This window comes from Penaeus vannamei, chromosome 27, assembly GCF_042767895.1.
Source record: "Penaeus vannamei isolate JL-2024 chromosome 27, ASM4276789v1, whole genome shotgun sequence".
NCBI classification, from domain to species: domain Eukaryota; kingdom Metazoa; phylum Arthropoda; class Malacostraca; order Decapoda; family Penaeidae; genus Penaeus; species Penaeus vannamei.
In genome coordinates this window covers 19,422,343-19,440,662 of record NC_091575.1, presented here as the reverse complement: position 1 = coordinate 19,440,662, position 18,320 = coordinate 19,422,343, and the positions used below count along the sequence as shown (strand labels likewise).

Below are 18,320 nucleotides of genomic sequence, written 5' to 3'. Positions count from 1 at the left end.
TCTATGTTTAAATGTAATTAATAAACTAAATTCACAGAGGGATGGCTTGTGAATACATGGCATCCCAGTTGTCAATGTTTTAATAAAAAGAAACGATCCACAACTGGACAATATTGAAACCTTACTATTACCGAGATTCACCTCTGTATTACTGGTACATAGAGGAATACTAATAACAAGACATTTTTTTCTTTTTTAGAAAATATCACTTTATTATTTATTACACAATGGACTGGGTGACAGAAATTTTCTGAATACAGTATATACAAGTATATTGCTATTACTATCAGTGATGCATCTTCTACCTGCATTTCTTGCCTCCCCAAAAAATATATGTGTAAATAACATTTCTCCAGGATAATTAACTGTGTCTTTTACTATGCAGAATTACATTATGATAGCAAAAATAGAAAGCATGCCAAATAAAAAAAAAATTGAAAGTAAACATTTTCAACTGCAATTACCTTATTTTATATTATCACATGGTTTAATTATGAGTAAACCTTGATCACTTTATAATTAAAAGGGAACAAAATTATGCACATGAACTACAACCATTTGTCAATCACTTAAAACTGGTTAAAACATAAAAATGAAAACCTTAAAGGAAAATAGTTGCAATAAAAACAAACTGCACAATTTACCAAGCAGTTAATAGTTTGAATAGTTCTCCAACCAGCTATCTGCTTTATAATCTCACAATAACTTTCTTCCAAATTCTCCATACTTCTGCTTTAGCACCTCAAAATTAATGTAAACCACATCATATCAAATCCACTATTACTAAATAGTCCTTGTACTATTCACAGAAAAAGTTTAATTTTTTTTTTTTTTTTTTTTTATTAGTATCCAAGCTTGTCATTAAGGCTTGTGCGACCATCACCTGTTTGCTGAGCTGGAGGGACCCAATTGTCATAGTTAGGACTATCTTCATCAAACTTGAGGTATTTCTTTTCACGTTTTCTCTTGGGCTTTTTGGGCTCCTGGGGAAAAAGGAAGTGCGATAGTAATAATTGGCCTATAACAATCAAATAATAAGTCGATTACTGTCTGTGTGAAGAGAAGAAAAAAATAACAAATGACTAAAGAAAAAGGGAATTAATAACAATTCTGGTCAAACAAATAATAAAATATGTTATTTAGATACAAGTGAGAATTTGAGGATCTCCCTGCATAATGAGGATTTTACCAGAAGTACACAACCATTTGACATTAAGCTTTACTGAACTCTCTTTACTTTATAAAACTTCATAATATATCTTCCCTTATTACAATCTCAAGCTCTTACCTGCTGAGCAGCTCTCACAAGCTCCAAAGTGGGAGGTAAAGCAGGACCCATCATTCGCTGCTTCTTCTCAGGAGGAGTGTCCTCTTTTGTGTTGCTTGGTGTCCCAATTTTACCCTTTGAATCCTGGAGTGGAACGTTTTTCTCTGACTCACTGGAATTGCTCTTGGCTGTATCAGTAAGCCTTTCACTTTCACTGGCACTAATATCTTGGCTAGCCTTACTTTCACTTGAATCTGGTACCTGTGGCCCTTTTGCCGGAGGTGGCAACATGCAGCCCCTAACACTTTCAGTCTCTGGTACTACAAATTTTCCATTTTCACTGTGGCCAGTAACGGGTTCTGCAGAGGGCACTGGCAATTTTTCTTCCGGTTTTATGGTTACATTAGTTCTTGGTATTTCAGGGGCTCTACTCTCTTCTCTTGATGGTCTGGCAACTTTGGGCTTCGGTTTGGAGATCGGTCGAGGAGGTGGAGGTGGTTCATCATCGTCGTCATCTAATCTCTTCAGTTTCAACTTTTTCTCTGGCTCTTCTTCCAGGAAAGCCTTGTGCACTTTGAAGGTTGGTTCCTAAAAAAATATTGCACATGAATTAAATAATGATGAAATAACTACCTGTATACATCCTATGCTTGACTTATGCCTTCTGTGTCATAAACAAAAATATCTTAAAATCTTATAAAAAAAATAAAGTTATCTATTCTTTAAAATCAATTCAGTGTTGTCAAGAAAATGTAGTGTTCACTGTAATATTGTTTTGTGAAATGTCTCTGCACACAGAGCAATTAATAGATCTTGTTGGCTCACCTGATTTTACCTTTCTTTGAGTTAGCAGGAAAAATGCTCTTTTTCCTAATGCTATCACTACCGATATCAATACTTTATGGACATTATGATTATTATAGTATTGACATCACTAGCAGCAATATAAGATACTATAAAATATTTCCGAAAATCAAGGAAAAGGGTAAATAAGCGAGAAAGGTAGTACTCGTAATTGAGTTCTCAAGTGCTACATCACGTTGGCATGGCAACGAATTTTCAGTTCTAAACAAACCTGCAACTCAGTTCACAAACGTATACGTTATCTACCGGCAGCACATTTACTCTCGTTACTCAAATATTTTGTTCATGAAAGCTGAAGGAATTGAATTACGGTTAGATTATTGTCATAAATAGTGGAATCTAGCTTTATATATCGACTGACTAGATTTGATGTTAATGAATGTTAATTAATTAATGTTATTAATCGCCTTCCATATTCAATTAAATTAAATTTCTTTGTTGCAAATAATTGTATTTTCCAGTACCCTGTTTGTTTAAAAACATTTAAGCAGACCTACGATCTCTGATTTATATCAATGCATTCCGCAATCCATTTTTTCGATAGGCCTAAAGTACTTTTATATAAAAAAACTTTGCGTACTATTGGAAAAACATAGAAAAAATACATTAATTTTCAAATTTCAATCATTCAATATATTTTCAAGATTTGATACGACTCATGGTTATTTTCTTGGGTTTTTCATATCTAAGTCCATGAAAGAAAATAAAACGGTTACATCATCATCACCATTACATCATACACCTTCTTCTTCATGCTTGCTTGGACTTTGCCTCTAAGTACACCAAGTATATATGTAATACTATTATTATGATTTGATTTGTAGTGGTTCTCTCCCCGAGAGATTGGTCTAGTTTCATTTTTGAAGAAATTTACGAGGCTCGATATAGGCAGCGCCATGTCGGTACAAGTTTGTTTAGAACTGAAAATTGGTTTCCATGGAAACGTGACGTAATGGCTTGAGGTCTCTATTAGCTCACTGGAGACTTCGTATTTCTGGAGCCTCTATGTGTACAGACAATTAATAAACTAAACTCACAGTGGGCATGGTATGTATGTATATGCCATCCCCAGTGGCTTCAGGTTAAGTTCATCAAATGAAAAATGACCATGTAAAAAGATGGGAAACAAATGCTGGTTGTGAGGGCAAATTATCACTTAAAATGGATCAATGTCTAATCAACACATTTTCAAAACCAGTGGAAAGGAATAGGTTGATTTTTTCTTCTTATTCTTTTACTTACTTACACTCTTTGATCCATTCTAACCTACTGGCACCAAGTTCACTGTAGATTTTTATAAATATTGTTACACATAGATGACTTTGTCAGTATATAGTCACCAGAGGGCTAATTATTAGTCCTTCCTGATCTTACACATTTCCTTCATTCCTTTCATTTTATGGGGAAAGGATACCTTTTTATTTCTATTACTTTTATTAATGACAATTATCATAATAATTATTATCACTCTAGCGTAATCAACATTCATACATTATAATACTATAGGAAATTAGGGGATGGAGTAAATAGGTGAGGTCAGGTACACCCAGATCTAGGCTCTTTGGTGATTTAGTACTTCTGGAATCATCAAGGTAAACAAAATTAATAAGGCCACAGTAACATTTTCTGAATCTGTCAAAGAACTTAATTTCTTTACCTGACTGTCATACAGCCACTAGCACTTGTACCCTACAACAAAAATCACTCACGAAATACATACTTTTGGTTGTGGTTTTGAAAAGAAGGCTGCTTTTTTCAACATCATTTGCCTTTTTCTCAGCGTGTCAGTTGGCACCTTTTGACTGCTACTTTGATCACCTGTAAAAGGATTGTTCATATTTTAGCTTAGTAGAAAGTGAAAGTAAACTCACCAAGTGTAACACAAGATTTCTTGAGACATCTGGATTCTGAAGCAGTATTTACTAGCTCAGTTATACAAACCTGAGAATCCCTTACACTTATTAAAGGTTAAAAAGGTATATAAGGGAACAAAAACAGATTGACTACCTTTACAATCTTTTGCAAATATGTATCACATTTATGCCATTTGTAATCTATAAACAAAAATTTTAAAAAAGAAGACCACATTTCATTACTAATGTCATACCAAGTTTTGAGATGTAAGGCTTCATTTCTGGAACCCCTAATGGCCTTGCAACATTAGTCAGTCTTCTCAGTCTCAGCTCCTCTTTTCTTAATTCAATGGCACGTAGCTGAAATTGATAGTGGCATATAGTATACATGCACAGTATACATAAAAAAGTTAAGTGTGTCATAGTATGTATTAGTACTGGCATATACATTTGTATATATTTATTTCATACAAAACACATTGAAAGAAAAAAAGCCCCCTGGACTAATTTACCTTCCATGTGACTCTCTTGTGTTTGTCCGGCACCTGTGTTTTTAGTTTCTGCATGAAGGAATCAAGGTCATCCTCTTCTTCCGCATCTGCCTCCTGCTTCAGGCGTTCAGCTTCACCCAGTTTCTCCTCCAGTGATGAGAGCTCTTCTATTACTCCATTGTATTTTGTGAGCTGGAATAAGGAGTCAAAAATTACTCTTAGTAGGAAGGTTCTGTTGTCTCAAGAATAGTAAGAGAAATACAGAAAGATTATCAGGAACCAATGTGCATTATCATTATTTTTTTTTTTTTTTTCTTCATATGTGCTTGCATACAATTGACATAAAATATGTGTGTAATACTTATGCATCTAACAATGCATCTATTTGAGTATTAATACATGAAAGCATATACAGTTGCTTCTCCTTTCAATCTCACCACAGCACTGCCTTTGTGTAAATCATTTATTTCAAATCTTGCATCTACAATAAATGCCAATATGAGCTGTGGAATATGCTTCAAATACAATTGTTGAAACTAGAGGTTCGCACATTAGGAATATTAAATAATAAACTTCAAATTAACCTGTTTTATATGGTGATACCAACACCAGCATCATGAAGCACCAGTGGCACATATGGTGATACCAGCATTGGCTTCATAAGTACAATTGATATTATTTGTTGCTGAATGATCCTGTATTCTGTGCTGGATTTATTTTTTTATTCTGTATACAGCCCTAGAGATTCTGTAACTCCACCTACCAACCCTGTTTCTACCAATCATGTACATCAGCTATATGTGCCCCACCCCATACCTAGAATGAGGAACTATCATTGGCAGATTCTACATCAGTTTCCCCCTCAGTAGTTCTTCCCCTGTCCTCCATATTCCACTATTCCTTTATCTCATTCTATACCCCTCCACCAGGAATAGGAGACTTTACTCCCTCCCCCTTCCCTGGCTCATTCCTCATCCTCATACACCCCTCTCCCTCTCCTTCATTTCTCTAATATTTTACACCAAATATCTTTGAATAATTTCATATTTGACAATCTTTGCATCTGTGTCTCTCGAGAGGCAGATACTGTAGTTGATAAATAAGACATTGGAGACGACACAAACAAATTTACTGCTCACTGGCGAGAGACCCATACACAAGCAACACACGCTTTTTAAACTAAAGGAAGGAATGGGTTAACAGTACATAACAGAGGTATATAAATGATTCCAGTTAAATATATGTCTTTATATACAGATAGATAGATAAATAGACAGACAGATAGCAATATAAATTGAACACAATTTTGAGTAAATTTTACTTAGTGAATAAAAAGAAAAAAAAAGTATGAATGAAATCACACAAGAAAATTATATATATTACAAAAGAAAGTAAAAGAAAAAGAAAAGAAAAGAAGAATGAGAAAAGAAAAGAGAGAAACAAATGTTAGACAAAAAAATCAGAAAGATCTGAAGAAGTAAAATAAAATGGGAAACAAAAAATAATAAACCAATCAATCAATCAATCAACAGAATTCAAGAAAGACGGCAAAAACCTACCAAGGAGTCATAGGTCTCCGCTGATCCAGCCTCCTTTCCACCATCATTTTTCATCCTTTTCAGCCGTTTCCGCTCCACATCACCTGTCCGGTCTAGGAAGTTGTCCTCATCGGAGTCATAATAGTCATTTTCTGCCCAGTCTCGCCTCTTGCGCTCATGGCTTTCTGTATTATGATGAGAAGCAGAGGATTATTTATTTTTTTCAATTTTTGTTTGCATGTTATTTCTATTTTCATATGGTTTCCATATTTCTTTTAAATTTTATTGCTATCAAATATATTTTATACTCTATATTGAATATCTTCTGTATTCTATCTTAATCCTATTTTTCATACTCTACTATTCACATCTGAGAGCTCACACATTAAATTATCCTCAAATAAGAAAAACTTAATATGGGATATCATATAACTGTATTTACATATCCTGCAACTTTAGGCCAAATTTGTGAGGGAAAGTCTCCATCCATTTCATTTTCTTTTATATGTCTCTTTTGCACTAAATCTGTACAGTGTTTCATGCAAAGAAAATATGGACATCAACATCAATAGTATTCTTAAAAAAAGGGGAGTGATATTTGCTTTCTACTCCCATCCCAAAAAATTCTCTTACCTCCCCAGCCAAAATATATATATATATTTTTTTCTGGTTTCAAAATATTTGAAGAAAAAAAAAAGTAAGATTCATAAATAAGAATCAATGAGATTTCAAATTCTAATAACATTTCTATGTCCCTAACCAAAATTTCAAATGGCTGAAAACCTTACTGAGATATCTGGCACAATAAATAAGCAGTCTCAGGAAAAAACAAAATGAAAATTGTGAATATTTTTGGTTCATTTTCAAATAATGGCCACAGTAGTTTTTGGTAAATTTTATTGCATACAGATGGCCCCAAAAATGCCCATCCTTAAAGGAGGCAATTACTAGGCCTGGCATGACCATTTCTGGGAGAGATATTTTTTTTCTAATGCTATTAATTTGTTAATATTGTTAATGGCATTATCATTAATATAATGTTATTAGAATACAAAAATAAAATAAAGAATTAAGAAAGAATCTCTGAAAATCAAGGAAAACAGTAAAGGTTGAAACAGGTTACTGTCTCGTTGCTGAGAATGTATTTGTGGAGCCATCTCTGTGTAAACACAATTAACCCATTGGACCCAAATGACGTTGCGGTCACGTCATGGAAAAACTTGATTCAAGGGGTAAGTGACGCGGCAAAAACGGCCGTGGCTCGGGTGAGGCGAACTCACAAGCGAAGGCCAGAGTGACAGAAAAGACTCGCCACAAGTGCATAAACCTCTTGGAGAGTGATTTGACTAACTTGTCACTTAGAAGGGGGCTTTAGCATTATTCCCATTGATGAATGAATGTGGAATATAACGTGTGTAAGGGGTGAGTGGAAGAGTGCTGGCTCCAGGGAGGACGCCATTTCCATGGTGTGCACAGTATTCCTGGCTGCTTTGAACGGCAGTGCAGGTTGTATTACGTAAAATTGAAAATTAAGAAAAAAATTGATATATGACATAAATATCCAAATGTTCCTTTTTTTTTTCCTTGCACTGAATGAGTTATTTCCTATATAGAGAGATGATATGGAGTCTGTGCAAGGAAAATAAGCTATTACCATCTGGATAAATCAAATCAAAAGACAAATATGGTTATTGGAAAATGGCATTATAGCTAGAAATGTTTACATAAAATAACTTTGCAAAGAGAAAGTACAGAGTCTTGTCACCACTCATGGGTTTTCTTGCGCGCCCGGCCTACACACCGCATGCCCGGGATGTTGGCTACTTACGTAACCCACTGCCCATGTCACAGTGAACACATATGTCATGTCATCCCTACGTACATTTTAAAAACATCCCACTTTCATTGCTTTCAGGGCCTTCTATAGTGTATCATTATAATACTCAATCAGAACTGGCACTTATTCTCATTCTGAGCCATGTAACAAGAGAAAGTTCAGGATGCTCGACAACAAATTACAGCTTCTCATTGAAACCTTTAGTCTGTAAAGCCCAAATAAACAATTATGCCAATATAGTTTACCTCTGTACTATCCAAAATATTAGGTCCCTATCAAACTCTCATTATCCTCACCCTGTGGACTAATGGCTGGATAATTTCATATTACCTCATCTTATTTGTTTTTTTCAAAAATACAAGATCAAATTTAAAAAGAAACAAACTTTTTTTTTTTTTTTTTTTTTTTTTTTAAGTTCACCAAATATTCATCCTTTTCCTCAATTACCTCTCAAGGACGAAAAACAAGAAATGGCACAATGCAATTAAAATACGGAAAAATTACCTATAAAGCCTTCCTTTCACCAATAAGGCAAAAAAATAGACCTATATATGTCTTACCAACGTCTACATGTCTACAGAGTTAAATTTACATCTATGCCTATCAATCTATATTTATATACAAACAACAATAATAAAATAACAAGAGCAATAGGAAGAAAGAAAAAAAACTCACCATGTTTAGCTTGTCTTAAAATCCCAATCCTATCCAAAAGTCTGCATGCCTCCAAAGCACACTGAATCACAACTTCCTTCTTCTTTCCCCGGTGTTCTGCAATTGCCACCAAGGGTGCTCCTCCCGGCCCCGGAACAGGTAATCTGAAAGGGTGGCAACATAAGGATGGTATCTCTGATGCTTGTGTTAAAAGGACATTTTTCCTGATACATTTTATTAGATTATTACCTTTGGGCTACCTGGTGGCCTAGTATTCTTTTCTTTTTATATTTAAAACTACTTAGCATTGTTATTATAACTCTCACTATTATGATTACGTTTATCATTATGATTATCATTTTTATCTGCACCAGCATTATCGTCATTAATATTACCACTACTATTATCATTACTCATTTAGTATTAGTAATAGTAATACCATACAAATTCTGAACTGGCATCAATACTGAGCCATATCGAGGTCACCAAATTTACTGACTAACAATTTGTAAAGCAACTCTACCCAGCTTGAAATCAGCTATTATGGTACCTTAATCTACTGCCATGTTCACTGTAGTAATGTTTTGTAAAATGTCTCACCACCATAGATGGCTCCACAAGAGCGCCGTGATCTTACCTGGTTTTACCTTGAGTTTTTGAGAAAAATGTAGTTGTCTTTTACTAATCCTATCAATACTGATACTTTTATCATTCTTACTGATATTATGATTATCATAATGTTTTTGACATTAATAATAACAATATAATAAAAAAGAAGATATTTCAAAAAAGGGTAAACAGACAAGATAGGTAGTACAAGCAACTGTGGAGCTCTCTATGTATAAAGACAATTAATAATCTAAACTCACAGTGGGCAATGGCAAATCCTTACATGCCATTCCTAGTGGCATCAAGTTAAAAAACAACCTAGTCAATCAATCAAGACTTTGATTCACACTCACTAAACTCTAGACATTGGTACACACTAGTGAAGACTTATGCAGTTCAAAAATCTTAGGACATCAGTACACAAAACATGGATCAGAAAAGATGCATTTCACTCACTCTAGTTTACATCTGTAATATCCTGGGCTGATGTCATCTGTTACATATTCTGGAAGGTCATAGCCTTCCCGTTCATACCAGCCTCTGAGGGTCTTCTTAGGATCATCTAGGTAGAGTTCCTCATTGAGGGAAGCAAAGGGATTCACATCATTTTCTCCATCTTCTGTTTCCTCTGCATCATCACCTGGGAAAATCATTGTCATATTTTTCTGATCAGTATCCTTAACACTGATTTCAATTTAGCTTCTGAAAATTATATTGGCATGATAATATCTCCAAGACTGACAAAAAACAAGGATTTAAATGAGAAAAAGAAAAGGAATTCCATAAAAAAGCAGTAGTTGTATGAGGATATTAACCAATGATCATTTTATGTCACAACAAAATATCCAAAAGGATATCAAGAAATAGACACGGCCTTACCCATTCCCCAATCTATGCCCCCACTTTCCACATCTTTCCCCTGAAGTGCCTCTCTTTTCTTTCTCTCTCTATCCTCTTCTTCTATCTCTCCACTTTCCAGTTTCTCAAGCTTCTCTAGTCGCTTTGCTGCTGCTGCTTTCAGTTCTGTTACCGTCTGCTCCATCTCAGGTTCCTCATCCTCAGCTGGACCCTGTGAAAAACAAAAATATAAAATTACAGTTACAAAATACAAAATAAATAAAAAAGAAATGACAGTAAAAAGTGGCACATAGTTTCACGCAAGAAAAGATTCACTACATTTTATCTCAAAAAAAAAATTGAAAACCTGGAATCCCTTGGCACACCAATACCCTATAACAGCCCTGTCCCTGATCTGCATACACTGCACTCCAGTTGCATTGAGCCATGCCATATCCTGCAACTACATCCAGTTTAGTTGACAGCTAGCAAATCTCACAACTCACTGCTAAGCCTTGATTGCTCTATGACAATTCACCTACTAGACCACTAGTAAGACCCCTTTATTCTTGACTCCATGGTATTTCCCCAGCTTATGGATAGCCAGGATCTGGGGACTATGGTTGCTAGTAGTCACTTCTTGAGTCACCTACTGATCGCTAACGAAGGCTCCCAAAGTTACCAAATCCATGGCACCTGGAACTGCTTAACAAGGGTCTCAGGATATTGAGCATTCCACACTGAAGTGCTAGTAAGCTAGGTTGATCTACTGAATGGGAAACCAGTTGGCTCTTCCTTAGAACTCCAGCAAGTAATGTACAACATTGCTACACACAACCTGCACAGTGGGATCTCTCTCAACACACTTATGATAGATAGATGCAAAAAATATATTAGAGGTATAAAGTATCAATAAATTGGCTTTGCCTAAGGTACTTAGGAATTTTTAAGCATTGTATCCTGATAATTTTATCCTGTTTGATCCGGGTTCCGCACCAAATTTTTTCAAGACGAGATGTCCACTTCACCTGGATCCAACGGGTTACTATTTTGATTTCGTTGTTCTATTACATGATCCATGAAAATACTCTCTACGATTTGAGAATATTTTTCCACAAATCTAAATGTAGAAAACTGTTTATGAAAATAAAACCAGTTTGTGCATAGTGAATATTTCTACTATTGTATCAATACAGTAATGTATTTTGTCATTCAAAAGCAGATGACCATTTTCCTTTTAGTTAAGATCTAAAACAGAGGAACTACATCCAATTCTCAAAATAATGAATTACCAAAATTCTGAGACAAATTAGCCAAATCAGAATAAAGTAGAATTCATCCCACTGCCTAAATCCCAGAATTAGGGTCCCATTTACACACCAAGCAAAAGAAGAAGAATAGGAGGAGGAGGAGGAGGAAGAAGAAGAAGAAGAAGAAGAAGAAGAAGAAGAAGAAGAAGAAGAAGAAGAAGAAGAAGAAGAAGAAGAAGAAGAAGAAGAAGAAGAAGAAGAAGAAGAAGAAGAAGAAGAAGAAGAAGAAGAAGAAGAAGAAGAAGAAGAAGACCCAGACGAAGACGAAGACAAAAAAGAAGAAGAAGAAACATACCTGCAAGATCATCATCCTCGTGCTCCCACCGAGTTTGATCATGTGGCCCACTCTGAGTCTGTAGTACGTGTGCGGCTTCATCTGGTACTTGTTGTGGAAGGACCCGTGAGTGCTGCCCAAGTCGTAAGCATAGAACCCACATGATGCTTCTTCAGTGGCAACACTTCTGTACTGAATCACGCAGTGGAATCTGGAGAGCGAGGAATGTAAAGTGCTTTTGTAAAAATATTTGTAGCATTGCTCTAGCTACAAAGAATGGAATGTATTGTTTATAAAAATATCAGTTTAATGTAATAGCTGTTCTTGATTTAATATTTGTTTTATCTATATATTCACCTACTCACTTATATTTACCCAAGAAAGTTAACAAATTTTTCCACAAAACTTATAAATAATATGTTGTCTCTTTAACATACAATTCATTTCATAGCTTAATGCAAAGGTTGGACAAAATCACAATAATGAATAGAAAAATATACAAAAATAAAATGATACTTACCAATACCTGATACTATCAATTATGCAAACAAAAATACCATATAATGATAATAACAATAATAATAATGGTAATACCCGATAATAATAATAGTAACAATAATAATAATAATAATAATAACAATAATAATAATAATAATAACAATAATAATAATGATAATAATAATAATAATAACAATAATAATAATAATAATAATAATATAAATAATGATAACAATAATAACAATATCAATATTAATAATGACAATAATAACAATAATGATGATGATAATAATAATAACAATAATAATAACAATAAAAATAATAATAATGATAATAATAACAATATCAATAATAATAATAATAATAATAATAATAACAATAACAATGATAACAACAACAATAACAACAACAACAACAATAAATATAACATTAACAATAAATATAACAATAACAACAACAATAACGATAACATAACAATAACAATAAATATAACAATAACAATCACTATAACAGTAAAAATTATTATCTTAATCATTATCATTATCATTATTATCTTTGTTAACCCCTTTAATCAGGACGACATGACCATCATGTTAAGAAAAAAACTTGGCTTCAGGGGCAGGTGACATGAACAAGCCGTCATTGAAAAATATGGCTGAAGGCTGGGGTGACGGAAATGACACGCCACGTATGCACAAACCTTTAGGAGGGTGGTTAGACTCAGTGGGCATTTAGGAAAAAGCTTTTGCATTATTTTCATTGATAAGCAAGTGTGGAATGTACTCCCTGTGAGCCATGACTGGAAGAGGACTGGCTCAAGAGAGGACCATAATTCCGTCCTCAGTATCATATTACTGGTTGCATTACAGGAAATTGAATACTACAAAAAATAAAAAATAAAAATGACACAAACAACAAAAAATTACATATTATTATTATTGTATTGAGTTTACTACTATCTGGATGAAGTTCATTAAATAATTAATATAGATATTGGGGAAAAAATGCTTATGAAGAAAAAGAGGAAATAACATTGCAAATGAGAGGCATGGAGTCTTGTCACTATATTCATGTGCGCCTGGTCTACAAGCCACACACCTGTCAGAGTAGCCATTCAAATAAGCCTATTTTAAGCCCCATGCAGGCAGTGAAGCATCAGGATTCAAGGGGCTAATGTCATAAAAATAATACACTGAAATCCTGATGATAACAAATGACTGTAACAAAATAGCAATAAACCAAACCTTGATATAGATGGATGTTCCATGGTAATATCACACTGTGCAAGACGACCAATGACAAAGAAGGGCTTGTTAAGAGCTATTGTCTCCACAATGGTACCATTCTTCAGGACTTCAAAAGAATAGTTGTCATTGGGTACACCACTCCACTTGGGTTCCTGCAAAATATATTAAAGTATATATTGGGAATTGTTAACAAAGTGAAAATCAATATATGTTAAAAGGCATCAGTAGATCTGTACAATAGTCTACTTATTCTATAATACAGTGAGTGAGTACATAGTGTATGTGGTGCATAAATACATTGTATATGAGTTGTTTATTGTGGGTCAATTATTCTTATTTCATTGACATTTTCTATACTTTTTTATCAGTTTGAAGTGTAAAAAATTATGATTAGCTTATAATTTTTCTTATTATGAATAACTGTATTTGTTCATTTTTGTTTGGTCACACATTAATTCATTTTAGGTTCATAATAAAGCAACTAAAACTGCTTGGCACATTAGTGAAATTTAATCATTATTACTCATTATATCAAAAGATAATATAGACCAAATTTGCTTTACAATATATTTACCAAAAACATAATCATCCATGTGCAATCTACAAACAACAAACCTTATATGGCACTGGAACAGATTTCTCTACTAATTGCTGTGCAGGTGATTTTGATGACATCTTTTGTGGGGCCGATACTGCAGGCTGATCTTCATTCTCTTTCTGTTCTTCCACCTTTTCCTCATCCATTGCTGGCTTTGTGGTTGTCCTCTGGCTCTTTGCTATAAACACAGGTTTCTTGAAGTCCAATTCACCTGGTGCCTTGAAGTCCTCCATTTGCTCTTTAGGAAGTTCTTCCTGTGGTGGTGGACTGGTTTCCTCTTCTTTCTTAATATCCTCATCCATTGTTCTAGTTGTTGTGTAAGATCCTTGTGTAAGAAGAAAATATGAAGTTACTAGGTTATTAGACTGAGATTTCTAAATATCAACAACAAATGAACTGAATTTTCCTACATTTTTCACTGTCAATAGGAAGTAGAGAACATAAAGAAGTACCTCTAATACTTTTTGGAAGTTTCTTCCAGCTACTATTACCTAAAATACCCAAATTTCCCACTCCCAGGGAAGACACCATTTCCATGAACAGGATCCTATTCCAGCTAAGACTAGCAGCACAGTGTGTTACGGAAAACAGATTAATAAAACAATATTAAAAAATAAAAATCAAATAACACTGATATAGTTTTTGTGACTTTTTTTTAAATCCCTAGATGAAACACTTTTCATAGTGAAATTCAGCTTTTGGATGGGGGTTTGGGGACAAAGCCCCAAGGATAGGAAGGTTTTTGGTTCATACAGCAAGGTCTATGGATTTCACATGAGTGTCTGAAATAATAGGGACCAGCCATCAGAGGGGTGAGGTTACTTCGTAAACAGTTACCAAAACTCATTTATATCATTTGCGAACAAGAATACGTCCATGCATGTTACAATATCCGTAAGTGAAACGCTAAATAACAATTGTAAGGTTGGATGGCTATGTGAAACTAAAATACTACTGAAGTTACAAGTGTTAATTTTTCATATTTGCATAATAATCAATTTTCCATAACACACCTTGTGCAGGTCAAGGTAAGCAGGAACAGGTTACATGGAAATAATGCTCTTCCTGGATCTGGTGCTCTTCCACGCATGACCCAAAGATGGTACATTAAACCTTCCGAGGTACAGATAACCAGGCAGCTCCACTTCAATTAAGCCTATTAAATTCAAAAATGAAAATAAATTTTGCTGAGTATTTTGACAGCTATTAATGGTAAGGAAACCTTAATTATTATAAATTCAAGAGACTAATTTGGTTTTACTTAGGGAATTATCACACCAAGTAAATTATATAAATAATCATGTATCTAACTATATATCTGATATTTCACGGTACACTCTAATTGACTAAACGTGGTGATGTCATTAGCTCCGGCCCTTTTTTTATCCTAACAATTAGTTTGATATTTCGGGGTAGGCCCTAGATATAATTTGTGCATATTATTTGAAAATGATTCAGTAATAAAATGGTAAAAGAAAAAAAGAAAGAAAAAGAAACAAAAGAATCCTTCACATATTCATGGCAGGAGAGAGCACAAGGCAGACTTGGCCCCATGGGGACTGGGAGGTCACAGGGGGTACAGCCCCTTGTATTATACAATATAGTGACTGGTTCTGTGCATATCATTTACATTTTACAATTTCCCTGATACCTTTTATGCACTCCCCCGCTATCAGGGGCCAAGAATGTGGAGTTGGGGGGGCTTCCACGCAACAAAACCCACATATCTCCATTGCAGACGGAAAGAGGAATCCAATGATACCGAAAATGTCGCAATCCATTTGGTGGACATATCCTAGAAAATTACTGAGTTTGCTTTCCTTTAGCCAGGCACCACTGATGCAGAGGCAAAGTAATCCCTAAATAACAAAAGATTATCAAGGTGTTGCCTATGAAATGACACTCTACTGGTTTACCTGAAACCTTGATATAACACTATGATGTGAAGGAATAGATGGGTTGACTGAGACACAGATAGACAGTAATGGATACACGGATATGTAGAAGATAGGAAAGTAAATAAGCAGACAGACAGATTGATAGGCAGACATACAAAAACAGACACACAGGCATTAACCGTGATAAAGACGAAGACAGCCTAAAAAATGGGAACTATGACAGGATTCCATGCTAGTAAAACTAAGCATGGATATAACGTGAAGACAAAATATTTTTTTAAAGCCAGCAATGGTTTGATTTACTTCCCAGCATACTAAGAAAAATGTCTTAGAATAACAAACCTCAAACATTCACAATGACTTTAAAAACGGAAATAGAAAAGTACACATACCTGCTTTCTTCTGTTTACAAACATATACGTTTTGATACGATTGCATGCGGTGAATCCGGATTCATAGACATGCGTTTCTAATTAGCGTCCGATATGTATTAAAATATTTGTTTGTACTTGATCTTAAAACATCATATATTATGATATGTATCTGATTACAGAAACATAAACACTTAAACATTCATATAAGGCGAATGCGCATTAATATTTTGTTTTGTCCGCAATCTAATCCGGATTCATGGCGGAGCGTTTCCATAAGACAATCTTATTGTACGGATTTTAAATGTAAGCATTTCATAAAAACAAACATTTTACAGCTGAACAGGACTGTTTTGTTAACAATACATTCCACCCAACCAACCACACACACACACGTAGTGTGTGCCAAAAATGTGCATCATTTTAAAAAGTTATACATTTTATAAATAGCAGACGGGACCACCTGGGCTTAGCTCTTCTCCCGTACCGAAACAACTAGGTAAAACACACACACACACACACACACACACACACACACACACACACACACACACACACACACACACACACACACACACACACACACACACACACACACACACACACATGCACACGTAGTGTGTGCCAAAAATGTGCGTTTAAAAAAGCACACACACATAGTGTGTACCAAAAATATGCATCAATTTAAAAAGTCACACACACACACACACACAGAGGTAGTGTGTGCCAAAAATGTGCATCAATTTAAAAAGTCACACACATACACACACACACACACACACACACACACACACGTAGTGTGTGCCAAAAATGTGCATCAATTTAAAAAGTCACACACACACACACGTACACACATGTAGTGTGTGCCAAAAATGTGCATCAATTTAAAAAGTCACACACGCACACACACACACACACACACACACACACACACACACACACACACACACACACACACACACACACACACACACACACACACACACACATGCAGCAGGAGGAGCTCCAGCACCAGCAGTAGGAGCAGCTCCAGCACCAGCAGCAGGAGCAGCTCCATCACCAGCAGCAGAAGCAGCACTAACAGCAGGAGCAGCAGAAGCAATACTAGCAGCAGGAACAGCTCAAGCACCAGCAACAGGAGTAGGTCCAGCACCAGCAGCAGGAGCAGCTCCACCACCAGAAGCAGGAGCAGCACCAGCACCAGGAGCAGCAGAAGCAGCACTAGCACCAGGAGCAGCTCCAGCAGCAGAAGCAGTAGAAGCAGCACTAGCAGCAGGAGCAGCAAAAGCAGCACCAGCAGCAGGAGCAGCAAAAGCAGCACCAGCAGCAGGAGCAGCAAAAGCAGCACCAGCAGCAAAAGCAGCATCAGCAGCAGGAGCAGCAAAAGCAGCACCAGCAGCAAAAGCAGCACCAGCAGCAAGAACAGCAAAAGCAGCACCAGCAGCAGGAGCAGCAAAAGCAGCACCAGCAGCAGGAGCAGTAAAAGCTGCACCAGCAGCAGGAGCAGCTCCAGCACCAGCAGCAGGAGCAGCTCCAGCACCAGCAGCAGGAGCAGCTCCAGCACCAGCAGCAGGAGCAGCTCCAGCACCAGCAGCAGGAGCAGCTCCAGCACTAGCAGCAGGAGCAGCTCCAGCACCAGCAGCAGGAGCAGCTCCAGCACCAGCAGCAGGAGCAGCTCCAGCACCAGCAGCAGGAGCAGCTCCAGCACCAGCAGCAGGAGCAGCTCCAGCACCAGCAGCAGGAGCAGCTCCAGCACCAGCACCAGCAGCAGGAGCAGCTCCAGCACCAGCAGCAGGAGCAGCTCCAGCACCAGCAGCAGGAGCAGCTCCAGCACCAGCAGCAGGAGCAGCTCCAGCACCAGCAGCAGGAGCAGCTCCAGCACCAGCAGCAGGAGCAGCTCCAGCACCAGCAGCAGGAGCAGCTCCAGCAGCAGAAGCAGCACTAGCAGCAGGAGCAGCTCCAGCACTAGCAGCAGGAGCAGCTCCAGCACTAGCAGCAGGAGCAGCAGAAGCAACACTAGAAGCAGGAGCAGCAGAAGCAACACTAGAAGCAGGAGCAGCTCCAGCACCAGCAACGGGAGCAGCAGGAGCAGGTCCAGCACCAGCAGCAGGAGCAGCTCCAGCACTAGCAGCAGGAGCAGCAGGAGCAGCTCCAGCACCAGCAGCAGGAGCAGC

The 18,320-nt window shown here is 36.5% G+C and overlaps 2 protein-coding genes across 4 annotated transcripts in view; both read right to left on the bottom strand.

The window, feature by feature from the left end:
- Window positions 1-815: 815 nt before the first annotated feature.
- LOC113812936 (kanadaptin) lies at window positions 816-16,263 on the bottom strand. 3 transcript variants are annotated; one of them, XM_027364877.2, is made up of 13 exons: window positions 16,168-16,263; window positions 13,895-14,202; window positions 13,277-13,431; window positions 11,556-11,745; window positions 9,993-10,182; window positions 9,570-9,753; window positions 8,526-8,668; window positions 6,035-6,198; window positions 4,497-4,667; window positions 4,239-4,344; window positions 3,852-3,949; window positions 1,289-1,855; window positions 816-983 (listed from the first exon to the last, which is right to left on the bottom strand). In XM_027364877.2, exons 1-13 carry the CDS (start codon window positions 16,211-16,213, stop codon window positions 843-845), a joined length of 2,463 nt encoding a protein of 820 aa, XP_027220678.2. In that variant the 5' UTR covers window positions 16,214-16,263; the 3' UTR covers window positions 816-842. The 3 variants fall into 3 exon arrangements, with proteins under 3 accessions (XP_027220678.2, XP_069997058.1, XP_069997060.1); XM_070140957.1 differs by lacking the exon at window positions 16,168-16,263 and adding an exon at window positions 15,955-16,021; XM_070140959.1 differs by lacking the exon at window positions 16,168-16,263 and adding an exon at window positions 14,891-14,915.
- A 1,004-nt stretch (window positions 16,264-17,267) lies between these two features.
- Window positions 17,268-18,320, bottom strand: part of LOC138866852 (fibroin heavy chain-like) — a 3,426-nt gene continuing 2,373 nt past the window's right edge. Inside the window, exons 5-6 of the mRNA XM_070140660.1 lie at window positions 18,089-18,320; window positions 17,268-17,701 (exon numbers count right to left, since the gene is read on the bottom strand). The exon at window positions 18,089-18,320 is cut by the window's right edge and continues 464 nt beyond it. Coding sequence (XP_069996761.1) covers window positions 17,268-17,701; window positions 18,089-18,320 — 666 coding nt within the window. The remainder of the gene's footprint in view (window positions 17,702-18,088) is intronic.

Bases quoted from the DNA above. Each gene is read 5' to 3' on its own strand.
- LOC113812936 (XM_070140957.1), bottom strand. From the start codon at position 16,006: ATGGAATCCTGTCATAGTTCCCATTTTTTAGGCTGTCTTCGTCTTTAT. The intron at 14,203-15,954 runs GTTAATGCCTGT...TTCTTACACAAG, and splicing joins CTGTCTTCGTCTTTATCACG to GATCTTACACAACAACTAGA. The intron at 4,345-4,496 runs GTAAATTAGTCC...TATCAATTTCAG, and splicing joins ACAAGAGAGTCACATGGAAG to CTACGTGCCATTGAATTAAG.